Source organism: Staurois parvus, unplaced genomic scaffold (assembly GCF_062004578.1).
Source record: "Staurois parvus isolate SC_StPar_1 unplaced genomic scaffold, SC_StPar_1.0 ptg000025l, whole genome shotgun sequence".
Taxonomy (NCBI): Eukaryota; Metazoa; Chordata; class Amphibia; order Anura; family Ranidae; genus Staurois; species Staurois parvus.
Window position 1 is genome coordinate 8,664,106 of NW_028317821.1, and position 17,456 is coordinate 8,681,561.

A 17,456-nucleotide genomic window follows, 5' to 3' on the forward strand; every position below is an offset into this window, starting at 1 on the left:
TTAAGGTATGCAACAAAGTATTTTCTTAGCACTGTTTTTTGGTGACATAGACCCAACACTGAATAATAAAAGCCCTGGGTTCTTTTTGGTCATATCAGACATTTCTGCTTACTGACTACTATACACCATTCTTATTTGCTACCATTAGGGAACAATATTCCAAGCGAGTACAGTTTTTATAAAATACATTTACATAGCAGCTTATTCTTTGATCAGTTAACTATAAATTTATTCATCACATACTTTGCAAGAAGTTGGACACCTCTTCAAGCTGAGGGATGTTATTTTCATTATACCCGCAATATTCTTCCAGCAATGGAAATACATGGTTATGCTCATAGCAAGCATGGGTAGGATATAAAGATTTCAGCTCTTTGAAAACTGTCCCCCATGTGTTCTTCTCCTGTTCTGTGTAGGTAACATGAGGAATAGGCTGACCACTAAAAAAAAACATGGACATTAATTCAGTATACAGAACAGTTATTTGGAGGCAAATAATTACCCTGTATTGTGGAATTTACTTACTTGCCCATCCAACACCTGGATTGCTTATCAAACCTCCTGAAGGAGATGTCATGTGGTTTACAATGTGTCATGATTCCAGTCCAAAGGTCCATGGAGGACAAGACTGCTTTAATTAGTCAATTCTAAAACAGTAGTGTTTAACAATGTATATTATGGATTTTGGCCCCTTACTTTTCTCAACGGCTGGGCATTTTATTATTTTTAATTACGCAAAAAAGGAATAATGTGTGTTCAAATTTATTATTATGTAATTTTCAATTTAGCTAAAACCTTTCCTAAAGTGTCCCACATTTAGGTCATGATACAACTAGTTTTAGTTAATCACATTCCACTGGACTTGTTCTTTAAAGTTAATGTTTGCTGAACAAGCTTTGTTGAATGTGACTAAATACTACTTTCTAAAGCTAGTCACTTTCTTTTGGACATGTCTCTGTAATGTGTAAGATGTTTTGCTTTATGTTTTTAAGAGTGTCAGGACCGTATTCCATCATTTGTAGCCAAATGGACAACTCAAGTCAACCAAATCCAGTCTTAATGGAAGGTGTCGAGGCAGATGATGATAGCCTATAAACATAATGGGAAGCATCAAAGTTTGTTAAACACCCTGCTATAAATGCAAGATCCAATAACCATGATGAAGTGGTTTCACAAACTCTCCAACCTGACTTTCATGAGAGAAAGCTACTTGGATAATTAATGAACTGTTTACATTACAGAATAAGTCTAGTTGAATGGGACTAAGTACTACTAGCCATACCATCACCTGGATAAATGAAAAACTTCCCAAAGAGAACAAGATGCACTTGAACACCTGCCAAACACAACAGTACCAAGCTGACCATTTGCAATGTCCAGAAATGTACAATGCACAGCTGGTGTAAGTTTTAATCATGTATGTTTTCACCATCACAAAAAAAATGTAGGTGTAAAGGGGCATAAAAATATTTGTGTCAAAATATATACTGTGACCAGGGGTCACCAAGACAGAATTTAAGATAACCCGTTGAAATATCTATAGTCAAAACTTTTTTTTTTTTAACTTTTAGATAGAGTGGTGAAGGATTCAAACCCCTGGTTTTACTGATATCCAGGGTTCTGTTAAAAAGATTTTAACAGACAGGAAGTGAGCAAAAATCTACAAAAACAGACAACCATGAGTAGCTGACATGGGTTCTAGCCTTCCCCTATGTAACTTGAAAATGCATATTTACTTCTGTCTGTGCTGCTGTTGGAGTGTTTCCTTCACTACCTATCTACTAAAAAGGTTGTCCTCAGGACATGAAGTATAGGAGAATCTCTCCAGGGGAGCCACAGATATCAGTAAAACTTTACATGGTATGGTCTACATGTATCTGTAAAATCAACAGAACATTAAATAGTACGGAAATATAAACTAGGTGCCTTGTTAATCTAGATTCCCGCATAGGGTGAAAAACGGTGTGAACCACCGAGAAAAGAAAACAATAATAATTTTGTTAAACTACGCTCTGTTTTAAAGGTATATTTTTAATTCTCAGAAACACAATAATGTTCTGATACACTGAGTGTTTCATTTAATTTGCTGTAAATACTACTAATATTACACACTCATTTTATTTCAAATTACACAAGGATAAACTTTGCAATACTGATAAATGATTTGTAGAAAATAAATCATCAATAACTACTTACTGCTTGTAATTGAATGCAATGTCTGCAAATTCTTTGCGTCTAGCCCGATACACGGGATCCGTGAACCCCTGATAACAAATAAAGAAAACCTGCTCATACTTTCTCGTGTTTCATATATAATGACAAATTTAAAAAAACTATAATCTCTTAGAGTACTACAACATGAACTCAAGCCCAATTGAAATTATAGCACAGTGGTGTTTCTGTGTCCTGTAGAGCCTCTTTTAGATTCTGAAATATGAGTTTAAAAAATTTGTTTCTCATTAACATTGAAAGACCTGAACATTCTCAAAAAATTTCCTTCAAGTGAAATTATTGGCACCTCTCTGGCTGCTCATGTTTACCTTCCTTTCATTTCAGTGCTGCAACATTGGCCAGAACTTAATACTAGGAAATAGTTTGAGAGCAATGTGCTTTAAATGTTTATCTATTTTGGAGAGGTATCAGGTCTTCGGGTTGGTTGGGACAAATCGTTGGCATTTCCTATAGACCCCACGGTCCCTTTTGATTTTTTGTCTACCTCTAACTTGCAAATTTCGAATAAATTTTGTTATTTAGGTATTCAAATCCACTCTGACCTCTCCATCTTTGAGTCACTAAATGTGATGCCCCTTGTTACGCACATGGAGACTAGACTCCATTCTTGGGCTATGCTACCCTTTAATTTAATTGGAAGGATTAACATTTTCAAAATGATATATTTACCCAAATTTTTGTATGTGTTTAGGGCCTCGCTAAGTTTTAAGAAAAGCTATTTCAAAAACTTGATTCTATTTTGTACTCTTTTCTTTGGAGTGGGTCTCACCCACGGGTGGCCAGGGCCTCACTTCAGGCATCTAAGGCGAATAGGGGTTTGGCTTGTCCTAACCGTCATAGTTATTTTATAGCTTCCCAGCTGGCTTATGTGTATGATTGGTTCCGTGGTTCTTCTCCTACTTCCTCCACCGTTTTCCTATCTGCCCAGCTTGGCTCTGTGGCCTCTTTTTGGGACACTCTTTATAGGTCTGTTTTTTCCCATTGCTCCCATAATTCTCTGATAGCAAATAGTTGGCTGGCCTGGCGGGAGGGGAACAAGATACTATCACTATTCTACGTATAGCACTATCCTTCTTAAAGTAGGATACCCCACCAAGTCACTTTCACAATCCTTCCCCTGAAGTACAAATATCACCAAATAAATCTTTCAGTAAACTTGATTTACCCTCTAATAAATATTAGTGTATACAAATAAAGTCCAAAACCAAAAAAATCAAAAAAAATATAAATCAAAAAACCAAAGTCCAAAATAAAGTCCCAAAAATATTACTTCATAGAAAAACAATCTTTATCTGTAATTTCTCAGTTCTTCATATCTTCAAACCATCTTTGTGATATACTTCAAACCAAATCTTCATACACCTCAAAGAAAAAAAACTCAACATGTGTATTATCTCAAAAAGAGGGGTATATAAAACGTGCCACACGTGTTTCATGCAAACAAAAATGACGTGCCACCGCAACCGTGAAGAGAAATCCCTCTGCCTTAGGAATCAATCCACTGCATACCAATAAAGGAAGTGCATAATTACCCTCAGAATAGTATCAAGGGTCTGAGTACTTATTTCCAACCTTTTATATTCCTTCAGCCTTTCCAGCCACTTCCCACAGACCTCATAAACAGACCAGGGATCAGTATGTGTCATAAAAACTCATAGTACTTTATTATAGCAACTTACATTCAAATAAGATGAAATCAGCTTCCACACCAAAACGATTTATCCACAATCCTGCCTCTCCTCACAAGTGTGTAGGTATCCACACCATCCCACTCCCGAGGGGGAACAGATCGCCTATGGTAGGTTTCCAATACCTCAAAACCCCATGAGGATTCCAGGAAGGCACAACCGCGTGTACCAGGGGTCCCTGTTGACAAAGTCCGGATGTGACGAAACGCGTCCGGGGCACGTGACGTGGTGACGTAGTGATGCTCTTCCGGAAGTGCGGTGGCGGCCATCTTTGATCCTGGTACACGCGGTTGTGCCTTCCTGGAATCCTCATGGGGTTTTGAGGTATTGGAAACCTACCATAGGCGATCTGTTCCCCCTCGGGAGTGGGATGGTGTGGATACCTACACACTTGTGAGGAGAGGCAGGATTGTGGATAAATCGTTTTGGTGTGGAAGCTGATTTCATCTTATTTGAATGTAAGTTGCTATAATAAAGTGCTATGAGTTTTTATGACACATACTGATCCCTGGTCTGTTTATGAGGTCTGTGGGAAGTGGCTGGAAAGGCTGAAGGAATATAAAAGGTTGGAAATAAGTACTCAGACCCTTGATACTATTCTGAGGGTAATTATGCACTTCCTTTATTGGTATGCAGTGGATTGATTCCTAAGGCAGAGGGATTTCTCTTCACGGTTGCGGTGGCACATCATTTTTGTTTGCATGAAACACGTGTGGCACGTTTTATATACCCCTCTTTTTGAGATAATACACATGTTGAGTTTTTTTTCTTTGAGGTATATGAAGATTTGGTTTGAAGTATATCACAAAGATGGTTTGAAGATATGAAGAACTGAGAAATTACAGATAAAGATTGTTTTTCTATGAAGTAATATTTTTGGGACTTTATTTTGAACTTTGGTTTTTTGATTTATATTTTTTTGGATTTTTTTGGTTTTGGACTTTATTTGTATACACTAATATTTATTAGAGGGTAAATCAAGTTTACTGAAAGATTTATTTGAAGATACTATCACTGTCTTCCGGTGTATTCCCCCAGACTCCATTGTGGTACAATCCCAATATCCCTGAGCTTCTAAGCCACCATGATTCAGGGTGGTGGAGTCGCCTTGGGGTCACTCATCTTTCCTATGTTTTTGTTGATGGGTGTTTTATATCCTTTGAGAATTTAAAGGCTCACCATGGAGTGACTAATACATTTTTCTATAAATTTTTATTGCTACGGCATGCTCTATGGGTTCAATTTGGTACTTTGACCCTTGAACTTTCCACTTTGCCCCTTGAGGGGCTACTGCTGGACCCTGATGTTGTGAAGTTGGTCACAACCTTCTATACCCGTATCCAGGTGGCCAGGATTAACCCTTTTCATATTGCTTCTCGTAAATGTGAAGTGGTACTCCTTGGATTGCCTAGGGAGGGTTGGGAGGAGGTGGTGGAGGTCTGTTTTCAAGATCTTATTAGTACTGCTGATAGATTTATTCAATTCAAATTCATACATCGTCTTCATTATACCCCAGCTAGGCTGGCATGGGCTTTGGATCGGCGTCCTCTTTTCGCCATTGTGGTTTTGATGGTGCTGATCTGCTGCACATGTTTTGGGCCTGTCTGCCTTTTGCTTCATACTGGCAGGACATTTTTACTTTCTTTGACGAAAATTTGCATTTGCCGGTGCCACATACCCCGTAGGCTGGCCTGTTGGGTATTTTGAATGATTTTGTCCCTCATACCCAGTCTAGAATATTGCTATGTCTGCTCCTATTTTATGCTAGAAAACTTGTTTTATTAAACTGGAAAGGTGATACTCCACCTTCTATACACCAATTCTATCGAATTGTTAATCTTGTGCTGCCACTATATTAACTGATCTATAAAGGACGGGCCTGTCCTAAAAAGTTCACAAAAATCTGGCAACCTTGGTTGGATATAGCAGACCCTTTCTGGGGAGATACTCTCTTATCACAACCACTGTCGCAGGGTTGTATGGCTTGAGTAGTGGAGATTATGTGCTAGAGATCTCTTCTGGCGTGATGGTGTGGATGTTGGTGCGTGATTGTGTCTGTTGTGTATGGTCAACTGTGTGTTTGATTGCTTTTGATTGTTGATCTGTTATGCTATTTTTTGTTTTGTAAGCCTCATTGTTTCCTGCATTGGGCTCATGGCCTGGCAATAATTTGTTAATTGTTTCTGTTCCCTTTCTCTGTAACCCTTACTCTTATGTTTTAGTTTTGGGTTCCTGTTATCACTTGTGTCCTTTTTCTGGTATTGTTTGTGTTTTATAAATGCAAAATAAATAAACACCTTTTAAGAAAAAAAAATGGTTATCTATATCATCATGATTTGGTTAGAGATAAAAATTGGAGATTTGGTACCAATTAAAGCATTAAAACTATACAAGTTTGGGACCTTGAAAAACTTGTAGTGCTGCTCAAAGCTCAAGGTATATAGTGCTTCACTTCCTGAACTCAGAAGAGGGGAGCAGGCATAAGAACACACTGATCCAGAAGTGCCGATTTAAGAAGAAAGGGACACAAGTTGACCGACCCAATGCTTGTAAATGTGTGTATGGCCCAGGGGCCGACTGACAACTCATGGGGCCCCAGGACAATAGGGGATCATGGGGCCCCTTTATCCAGCCCACACTCAAACCACTTCCAAAAAAGCCTATGAAAGGTTACCAGGGGCATCTCATGGGGCCCCCTACTGACCCTGGGCCCTCAGGCAGTGCCCGAGTGTCAAAATGGTCAGTCCGCCCCTGGTATGGCCTCAGCCAGCACTTCTCCACTGGCCATGCCCTCTGATTCATTTTGTCCCATTCACCTGGGCTAAGTCACGTGGGCAGGGTGGAGAGAGACGTGTTAGTAGGCATGGTCATTGGAGCAGTGCTGGCTGAGGCCATACGCACATTTACAAGCGTTGTTTTGGTCAAGCGACATCCCTAACTTCTTAAATGTACACTTTGGGAAGCACATATTTTCTTTTCTGACATGTTGCAAACAAAAAATGTTAAGTGTATTAAAATTACTCCTGCTAAATATTGGTCAGTGATACTGTAAGGAAAGTCATATTCAGTAATTTATTTGCACTATGGTTCAGCTTAATTTTTAACATGCAAATGTTTTGTTATTCACAGGAAATGACACTTATGTGTAATAAAAATACCCTGATTGCTTTTATTTTTCTTTTGAACGTATCACTCTAAAGCCCATGAATTGCAGCAAACAAAGATGCCTATTGCATACTGAATTAAGTGAGCAATTATCTATAATTGCACAAAATCAATGAAAGTAATAGAAGCATTTTCGGCTGCATTTATCCCTCTGTGTTCGTCACAAATGAATATTCTGTGTGTTTGTTCCTGTATTTCAAAGCGGCCAGTATTATGGCTAAAACGCACCTGAACACTGATTGTAACATAAAAAAAGAGAGTAGACAGTCTTCTCATACATATAACATATAAATCTATAATACTCGAGTTAAGGTTTACGTAAGTCTTGTTTTGGCCATTACATTTGGCTGTTGAGATGGCTCAGGCCAGCACATATCACTATATAGATGATTTAGTAAACATGTTAAAACTGAATATCCTTGTTTCGAATAACATTGGAGAAGTTGGTTGTCAGTTAATTTTGTCCATGGTATAATAAGGCAAAGAAAGACTACTTGGCATCTGACCAAGGTTGTTCTGAGATTAGAAATTAATATTGGGATATATAAAGGTCACAAATCCAAGGAAATTAATTTTAAAAAAATTGTTTTTTGGGTTTTTTTTTGCTGTGCCCAATGATTTTTGCAAATGACAGTTACATGACCAAAAATTAAGATCTTTTGATTTCTGAATATAGTCTGTATTGAAGTATAGCTCTAAAGACTTCTGAATTCCGCAGGGAAATCATCCAAACAGATGCATTAAAAAAGGATTTTGCTGGAGATGGACTTCATGCTTCATTGCCACTTGAACGGGGAGAGGCTCTCTTATGTTGAACAATTTAAATTACTGGTTCTTTATCAACTTTTTTTTTCACATGAATGGGAGAACTTTTCCTGTGACTTGAATCATTGTCAAGGGAAAATTTCTCTACTTTGATAAGTGTAACTAGATTCAGTTATGAAAAAATATAACACGTACTTTTGTCAATCACGCCAATATACTGTTACATATATTTGAAGAATATATAGTATTATTATTATTATTATACAGTATTTATAAAGCGCCAATAGTTCGCTCAGCGCTGTACATTACAAAGGGGGACAGAACATGTGACAGAACAATACCAATACAATGCAAAACATGAGGGGATTGAGGGCCCTGCTCTTTCGAGCTTACAATCTAGGAGGGAGGGGATGGTGGTACAGGAGGAGATAGCTGTGGGGGATGGAGTGGTAGAAAGAGTGGAGGAGGTCGGCAAGTTAGCAGGGGGTGGGGTAGGCTTCCCTGAAGAGATGGGTTTTCAGGGTGCGCCTAAAGGAGAGGAGAGTAGGTGATAATCTGATGGGTTGGGGCAGGGAGTTCCAGAGGATGGGTGACACCCTGGAGAAGTCCTGGAGGCGGGCATGGGAGGAGGATACCAGGGAACTAGAGAGAAGGAGGTCTTGTGAGGAGCGGAGTGTGCGTGCTGGGCGGTACTTGGATATTAGGTCAGTGATGTAGTTCGGGGCAGTATGGTGGACAGCTTTGTACGTTAGCGTTAGGATTTTGAATTTGATCCGTTGTGCAATCGGAAGCCAGTGGAGGGATTGGCAGAGGGGGGTGGCGGATACAGAGCGGTTGGAAAGGTGAATGAGTCTGGCAGCCGTATTCAGGATGGACTGAAGCGGGGATAGCCAGCGGCGAGGCAGGCCAGTGAGGAGGGAGTTGCAGTAGTCGAGTCATGATATGATGAGGGAGTGGATGAGCTGTTTAGTGGTTTCTGGGGTTAGGAACGTGCGGATTTTGGCGATGTTGCGGAGGTGGAATCTGCACGAGTTTGTTAAAGATTGGACTTGGGGTTGAAAGGATAGGTTTGAGTCCAGAATGACACCAAGTACTCTGGCCTGCAGGGCGGGTTTGATGGTAGCGTTGTTGGATGTGACGGAGAAGTCAATGGGGGGTGGTGTCCGGGCTGGGGGGAAGACAAGAAACTCGGTTTTGGAGAGGTTCAATTTAAGGAAGTGGAGCGACATCCAGTCTGATATGTCGCTCAGTAGGTGTGTGATTATATCGTTAAATGCATTTACTTTGATAAATGTATCCCCAGATATATTTATCAAATAATATAAGAAAAAAATGTAATATACTGTTATATGTATTTTAGGAATATACAGTATTATAATTGTTAAATGTATTTACAAAATAAACCATTGCACTCACAGGATGATCTGCATCGAGCTCTGCTCCATAGCTTAGAATCTGATTTGCAAATTTGTCCAGATCCTGAATGGTCCTTGGAAACCATGGGACTAAAATGAATTACATAACAGGTTATCACAAGATGACAAAGCACAAGGCAGTCTGACATTTTTCACATCTGTTTTATATGATACTCTCAAAACATATTTCAGTAATTTGTATTGTAGGCGCTGAGAGCTAGAATGGGTGCCTGGCACACATACCTTCTAAAGTCCTCCCTAACTCTCAAACTTCTCGATCGCACACATTTAATGAATGTGAATATTAGTGTGCAGTATAAAATAAATATTTGAAACCATACTTTTATTATGAAAATGTATGATGTTACATACCCATAATAATCTATCATACAAAATGAATAAACAAATAATTAAAGCTGAAATCCAGTAAATACTGAAATACACAGATGAAATAAATATATGCGAGCCTTCTTATCAGCCAAAGGATTTATATTCATGTCGATCCAGTCCCAAGATTTACACAACCCAGCTGTACAGAACAGACCTCTCTGGCTTAGTAGCTGCTGCTGTAAAGCTGAGTATACACTAGTGGAATTTTGAACAAAAATCTGTTTGAAAATTCTCAGTATATTTAAAGTAATTTCGAAAGTAGTTCAAGATTTTCTTTGCCGTAAACATTCGATTTTGGAATGAACGGACTTTACTGAATGAAAACAAAATACAGTTAGAAATTTGTACATTTAAAGCGGAGTTCCACTCACCCTGTCAAAAAATAAAAGTCAGCAGCTACAAAAACTGTAGCTGCTGACTTTTAAAAAACAGCCACTTACCTGTCCCTCGGTCCCGTGGTGTGTCCCTTGCAGCCCATTTCAACAGCCGTCCTGTATTCCAGGAGGCCAGCATTTTCCGTGTGGGCACCCACTGCCCACTGCGCTTCATTAATAGTCCTGTAGTCTTCTGGGACCTGTCACGTGTCCCACAAGACTATGGGGAGGGAGGACACCTTCTGTTTCCGATCGCCTAGACCGAAAGTGGGAGCGGGTACCTGTCAAATTTGGGTACGCGCTCCCCCTTGCCCCCCAAAGGTGCCAATCCTTAATGGGGAGCGGTGGAGCAGTCCTTAAAGTGGAACTTCCCCTTTTGGGTGGAGTTCCTCTTTAAGAAACAATTTCCATCATGCCCCTTTGAATTTTATTGCCACTGTGGTCCAAAACTAACATCAATTTGACTCTGCTAATGATTAGAAAAATGAATGGACGTTCTTACAATGTTACAATGTAAAAATCTACTAGTGAAAATCCAGCTTTAGGTTACTCTTCCCCTCCCCCAGCCTGCAACTAGATAGTGAAAGGGAAGTAGCATACTGATAAGCTCATCTTTCCCTTACTCTGCTCTATCCTCCTAACAGCATTTTCCATCAGCACATCAGAGTTGAATTGCTTCTTGTGCTGCTTTTTCCTCTCTTTTTGAGCTGTTCTTCTGTACAGGGGACTGAAGAAGCTGAAAACATAGCAAATTAAGGTACTTACTCTGCTTGCATTAAAAAATATGTAATGATGTATTAAATATTACAGAGCTGTATTAGGTGTATATAAACCCTAAATCTCCTTCTGAGTGTGTTAGGCTACCTGTGGTTCATTTACTAAAGCTAGAGAGTGCAAAATCAAGCTCACTTCTGCATAGAAACCAATCAGCTTCTAACCTCAACTTGTTCAATTAAGCTTTTGCAATAAAACCTAGAAACTGATTAGTTTCTTTGCAGAAGTAAGCCTGATTTTGCACTCCCCAGCTTTAGTAAATAATCCCCACTGAGTACATATTTCTTAAGCAAATCTTCTTTGTGAACCTGCTGCAAACTTTCTAACCTAGAGATCCTGCCATTAACAGGATTTTTGCTGGAAGGATTGTGTCAATAAGCTATTGCCTTGCAATTAGCAGCAGAGCTATCAGCCTGCTGTGGGTTCAGATAGGCAGCCCAACATCCAACTGAAGATACATGCACACATTAGACAGCCAACACTGCTCCTAATTACAAAGCAGTGACCTAGTGTCTGTCTTTTACAGGAAATACTTTTATTGGTATAGCACCCTCCAAGTTAGCTAGGGGGAGCTAGCTGATTCTTTTTTTTTTTTAGATAGAGAGACTGAGCAGCAGCCTGGGTTATAGAGGCGTCAAATTTGGGTTTGGGCTGAGAGGCTCTGCAGGTTGGTTCCTTGATACCTCCCCATGCTCTAGAATCTTGGAGAAGATTCTAGAAGTGGTGGGTGGGAGTGAGGAGGGGCTGGCCTACACATTTAGAGGACCTTGGTCAATACAAAGCAGGTGACTTGGCATGGAGCCTTTAGACAGCCTTTAACTGTTACTGAGCCTGTTCAGGAGCAGGAGAGCTCAGATGGAAGATGTGAAGAAGGATGAGATGCAAGAGCCTAGGAGGGGGCCCAGTGAGAAGGGGCCTACCTACAGGCTGGGACCTAGACAGGAGGAACACTCAGCCTCACTGGCCCCCCAGAGCGAGGACCACCTGTGGAGCCATGAATGGAGCCAGCCCAGCAGAAGCCCTGAAGTCAGCCACCCACCTACACCAGCTCACAAGAGACTGAGTGAGTAATCCTACATCCCCTGGGCCAGTTAAGGGGAAAAGAGCATACTGGTAGGAAACCTGATTAGCTCCTTACCTGGGACTGTCTCATCTTAAAGTGGCAGGCACTGGATCCCCTTGCCCAGAGATTTCTCCAGACAGCTGGCTAGAAGAGAACTATCTGGGGTTCGGGGTGGTACACCAGGAGACGCTGGAGAGCTCTCCAAGAAGAGAACTCTTATATGGACTTGTACATAGTTGCTAAGGAGTTTGTCCTCAGTGTCAGTTCCCTTGGGCATCTCATACACCCCTTTCCCTATCCAAAATCAATTCTCCTAATAAAACATAAAAACCAAGCTCAAGGACTGTTTTACTGTCTCTGAAATGCAAGTCTGTGGAAGATGTGTGTTGCCTGGCTGTGCAGGACTATAGGGGGACCCAAATCTCTAGAGACTCCTCAGTGGTAGTGCTACATGGGCGAGATCTCTAGGTACAAAAAATTTGCAATTGATTCACAAAAAATGTGCTTGGACAAACTGTACTTAGCAAGGCATGATGTCAAACATGCTTAAAAAACAGATTTAGGGATTATATACACTTTAATTTTTGTTTTTTTATACTTGCTTGGAGTACAAATTTAAACCGAAACTCATTCTATGAATGGAGCAGGCGGACCTTTCATTCATCAGCTGGTCCCCCATTCATAGATTGCATCTCATTCATAGAAGCTACAGCTCCTACGAATGGAGAGGAACAGCAGAAAGGGCGGGCACAGTCGGTACTTTTGATGAGTACCTGTCACAGGTCTGTCAGCTCTATTAACCCCTGCTGCAATGGAAGATTACAACAGCTGGGTTGGAGAGGATTGGAGGAGGAAGATTTCAGGTACTGCAGGTGCCAGCAGTATAATGGATACATCTTATTTACTGTAAAGCTGGACATAGATGGATCAAATATCAGCCAGTTCAGCAGGGACCTGCTAAGATTCGATCATCTATGGGCAGGCTGGTTGATCCATCTATTGACTTAGGTACAACCAGCCTGTTGATTTTTGCATGCCGTTACTGCCTTTAGCTATAGCCAGCAGCAGTAATTATTGTGTTCTGCGGGCAGGAAAGGCTCCAACACACAATAGTGCTGTGGAAGGGATTCCAGCAATTTTCTTTCCTGCAACCCATGGTTGCAGAATAAAAAAAAAATCACATCATCTATGGCCTGCCTAAGTAACATTCCTTGTGCTGGTTTTTGTTTTTTATTAGTGACTAACTCTAGGCTTAAACGGATTTGCCCAGTCTAAACAGAAGCAATTATGATCTGTTGTGTGATTAAACTGATTAATTTAATTCTTTCAGATTCTACCAAAAAGACATAAAGAGCTTGTGATCACAGACATTGTCTGAAATATGAAGTTGTATTTAGCAAAAGCACAAAACACCATATAGTGAGAATATGTTACCTACTTTATTGGGTATAGACTATTAAGGTAAGAGATGACAGACTGGGATAATTTCCTATTAGTCCATCCTAAGACACTATATCCTAGGGCTCTAGACACCCTTGCCCTCCCCTACTCCTTAAGTATGCTAAATGTACAAACATGTACAAATATGTTGTACAAGGTCATGTCGATGGTGTCACTGTCTTGCAGCTACACTAATTATTTGTTTGGAAATTTTGGAGAATCCATTAGGCAATGTGACACCATCATATAGCTTTTTAGCATGACTCGATTCAGTGGTATACAGTGGAAATTTAAAAGTTTAGGCAAGGCTGATATGTAAGATCATCACAAATACTGAGATTAAAAGCCACAAGTACAGTTGTCCTTTAAATTATGATTATGTAATGAGATTTCAGTTATTAAAGTGTAAAAATGGTACTTTATCTTTATAACGCTTTATTATATAGTAATTTTTTTCCTCACCCCTCTACCTGAAGTGTATATATACTGCTTTTATTTCATTCTTACCAGTAATAGACAGCCATCTCATGGGGTTCATTAGGCCTTAATGGCTCTGCATTGTTGTATAGTGGCCAAGTGGTACAAACCTGGTGGTACAAACACTATACAGTATATAAGAGAGGTACAGACTCTCAGTTTGTTGGCTCTGAGGAAGAGTCCTCGAAACGCGTTAGTCTGTTGGAAGTCCAGGGTTCCATTTATGGACTTATATGCAGTATGGATTGGACACCGCTGTTTAGTGTGCTGTGCCTTTGTCCTGTATGTCAATTGTGAGAACGATATTTACTTTTTATCCTTCCAATAAATATTTTTTACGATAATGCACTGTGTTTGTTTTCTTTGTATCCAGGTACAAACACTATTCTCTGATTCTTCATCAGAATTATAAATAATCTAGTCCGTTCCCTTCCCAGTAACCAGATATCAATATAATTGTACCTTTATGGTATTCTTCTAACCTTACCTTCTTGAAGACTGTGGTAACCTACCCTACACACTGTTCAGGATTTGTAGGACATTGAGAGTTTTATGGTTTTCAATAAAGTAATTAAGGCTGGTCATGACTGTCCTACGCTACTCTTTTTATAGAATAGCTTTTCTAAAGACAAAAAGTGGTTCTTTTTTATTAGGTCAGATAGTAATATATTGTTAGATGGTTTATTTTTTGTGCTGTTGTTGCTCCAATTATATCAAAGAATTGAATGGGGTTTTTTAAATAATATATACTCCCATTTTCAATTGCTTGCCTTCATTTGTGTAATAACTTGATTTCAATTGACAGTGAAACTCTCAGAGTCTAACAGTTTTGTGGGACTCATTGAAGTAATCAGCATTTGCTTTAAGCTGTATTTGCATTCAATGTTGACCTCTTAGGCTGGGAAAGAAGGACAAGGAGAAGCACAACACTTTATCCAAACCCACACAACATTAGGCCATGTGTACTGAACTTGTGTGTAGATGGTTAATCATAACTTAGTCCCTTTAAATAATACCAATACATAGGGCTTCTTTTCTCAGAGAATAGGTAAAAAAACTCATCCATGCCCCTTTCTGTCAATCCGTATCAAATGGTGGGTGTGGTCAAACTGCAGTGGGAGGATTTTAAAGGGGCATTAAATACCAGGAGTAGGTTACACACAGAGTGTAGAGTTCAGGAGTGCACTATGCACAGAGTGCAAAATTCAGGGGTGCACTGTGCAGAGAGTGCAAAATTCAGGGGTGTGTTAAGTACAGAGTGCAGGGTAAAAGGGTGTGCTATGTACAGAGTGCAGAGATAGGAGTGCAGAACGTACAGGGTGAAAGGAATCAGGGGTGTGCTATGTACAGAGTGCATGGATCAGGGGTGTGCTATGGGCAGGGTTCAGGGGTACACCACACACAGAGTGCAGGGTTCCGCTCTCTTTCATGGGCCCATACCTCTGCATCCCTTATCCACATCATATTTCCACCCCTTCTCAGCTCTGACCTCTGCAACACTCTGCATATCATCATCATCCCACAGAAGATTGCATGGTGAATCATCTCTGGATGGATCTGGCTCAGTGTGGGTGAAACACATGCAGATTTTGCCAGGCAAATAGCCAGGCACTGCAGAGTGATGCCAGGAATCGGTTGCAGATGTGTAGTGACTGGCAGAACCAGTGTGATGATGTCAGACGTCAATGTGGGCATGGCTATGCATTCAGGGCCATAAATGCCCCTTTCTCAAGCCTAATATGCATGGAATCACAATGAACTATACAGGAAGGGAATAGGGTGTGTACGGCCTTGAAATGTATAGACAGGGCCTGATGCCATCCACTCTTCCTGGAACCACTGCCTTTTTTCTGTCTTTTCTATATTGCTGTGTACTCCACATTGGTTCTGCCTGTCCCTACACACCACGATCCGGTCGTTGTACGGGACCTCTGTGTGAGGACTCGATTATGTGATCACTGATTGGCCAATCAGTGATCACATGAATAGTAGAAAGCAAAATGTCACTTCTGATATCATTGCTTACTATGTGTGAATTCTGTGAATGATCACAGAGATCACATGGTACAAGGCTATTCACAACAGCCTTGTACCATGTGACAAGCTGTGACCAATCACAGCTAACACAGTATTTCTCAATGGCTGCAAGAATGCAACCAGAGAGGAGAAATGATTGCTTTTACTTTATGGGTGTAAAAGCAATCAGTGTAAATAAAAAAAAAAATTAATCACCCCCCACAAGTAGTACAGTGTCACTATGGTGACACTGTACAGATAGGTTGACACTATGTAAAAAAAAAAACATAATAATATATATAAAAAAAAAAGAAAAATGTAAAAAAAATTTTGATAAATTATAATTTTTGGTTATAAATTAATTTGGGTTATTTTTTTTTTTACTAAAAATATAACTGAATAAATTTTGGCCAAGATTTATGAAGAAAGATTATTTATTTGCAAAATTTTATAAGAACACTTTTTTTCAATATTTTGGGACTTTTCATTTATATTTGGAAAAAAAAAAAATCCCAGTGGTGAATAAATACCACCAAAATAAACTTTTATCTGTCCCCAAAAAATGCTAAAAAATTCATATGGGTACAGTGTTGCATGACCGCGCAATTATCATTCAAAGTGTGATAGCACTGAAAGCTGAAAATTGGCCTGGACAGGAAGGGGTGTGTCCGGACTTAAGGTGGTTAAGTTTTGACAATAAAACCTGAAAGCTGATTGGTTTCTATGCAGAAGTGAGCCTGATTTTGCACTCTCCAGCTTTAGTAAATAAACCCCAGTATATCTGTCATTTTGAGCCACATGTGAGTGAGTATATTATTTTAATCTGTTGCTTTTAATAAATTCTACTCTTAGATGATCGTACACACTGCTTTCTTTTTCTATCACATGGTCAAATGCCAAGGTCTTCACATGTGTGACAACCACTGAAGCAAACCAGGAGCAGTATTTTCTCCAGTAATGGCAAGCATTTAATCCCTTTTGTTATTTATCTATCCTAGTAAAACTGTTAGCCTAGCGTTAATATACAGTAGTTCATATTTGAGCCTTTTAAAATAATCTTTAAACCTCATGATTGCATGCAAAATATCCATTCAAAAAGGAAGCAGCAGCAATTAAGCTTACTCACTTGAAATCACATTGTTCTGATGTAGCACAGATGCTGAGGAACCAAAAGCATCATGAAGCAAAAAAGCAGAGGTGGCACCTGGAATCAAGTACATAAGAGGGAAGGGAAAGGACCCAAAATGCATACAGACAAAGTATGAAGAAAGCACACACAGTACGAAAGGGAAAAGCAGACATTGAATTGAATTAACATTCAATTATACAGCCCTAGGTGGCATTCATAAGAATAAAGATTTTAAATAATATGCACACATATATAACAGACATTGATATATAATATGTATATCTTTATATACACATACACTATATTGCCAAAAGTATTGGGACACCCCTCCAAATCATTGGATTCAGGTGTTCCAATCACCTCCATGGCCACAGGTGTATAAAATCAAGCACCTAGGCATCCGGACTGCTTCTACAAACATTTGTGAAAGAATGGGTCATTGCTACTAAATATTCCAAGCTCAACTGTTGGTATTATAACACAGTGGAAGCAACTGGGAACAACAGCAACTCAGCCACCAAGTGGTAG

General features: G+C 39.7%; 1 protein-coding gene across 2 annotated transcripts in view; it reads right to left on the reverse strand.

The window, feature by feature from the left end:
• PAH (phenylalanine hydroxylase) overlaps positions 1–17,456 on the reverse strand; it is an 83,968-nt gene that overhangs the window by 16,879 nt on the left and 49,633 nt on the right. Inside the window, exons 4-7 of one of the 2 annotated variants that reach the window (XM_089651817.1) lie at positions 16,926–17,003; positions 9,267–9,355; positions 2,197–2,264; positions 244–440 (exon numbers count right to left, since the gene is read on the reverse strand). In XM_089651817.1, the coding sequence (XP_089507943.1) occupies positions 244–440; positions 2,197–2,264; positions 9,267–9,355; positions 16,926–17,003 (432 nt within the window). The remainder of the gene's footprint in view (positions 1–243; positions 441–2,196; positions 2,265–9,266; positions 9,356–16,925; positions 17,004–17,456) is intronic. The other variant, XM_089651818.1, reaches the window with a different exon arrangement.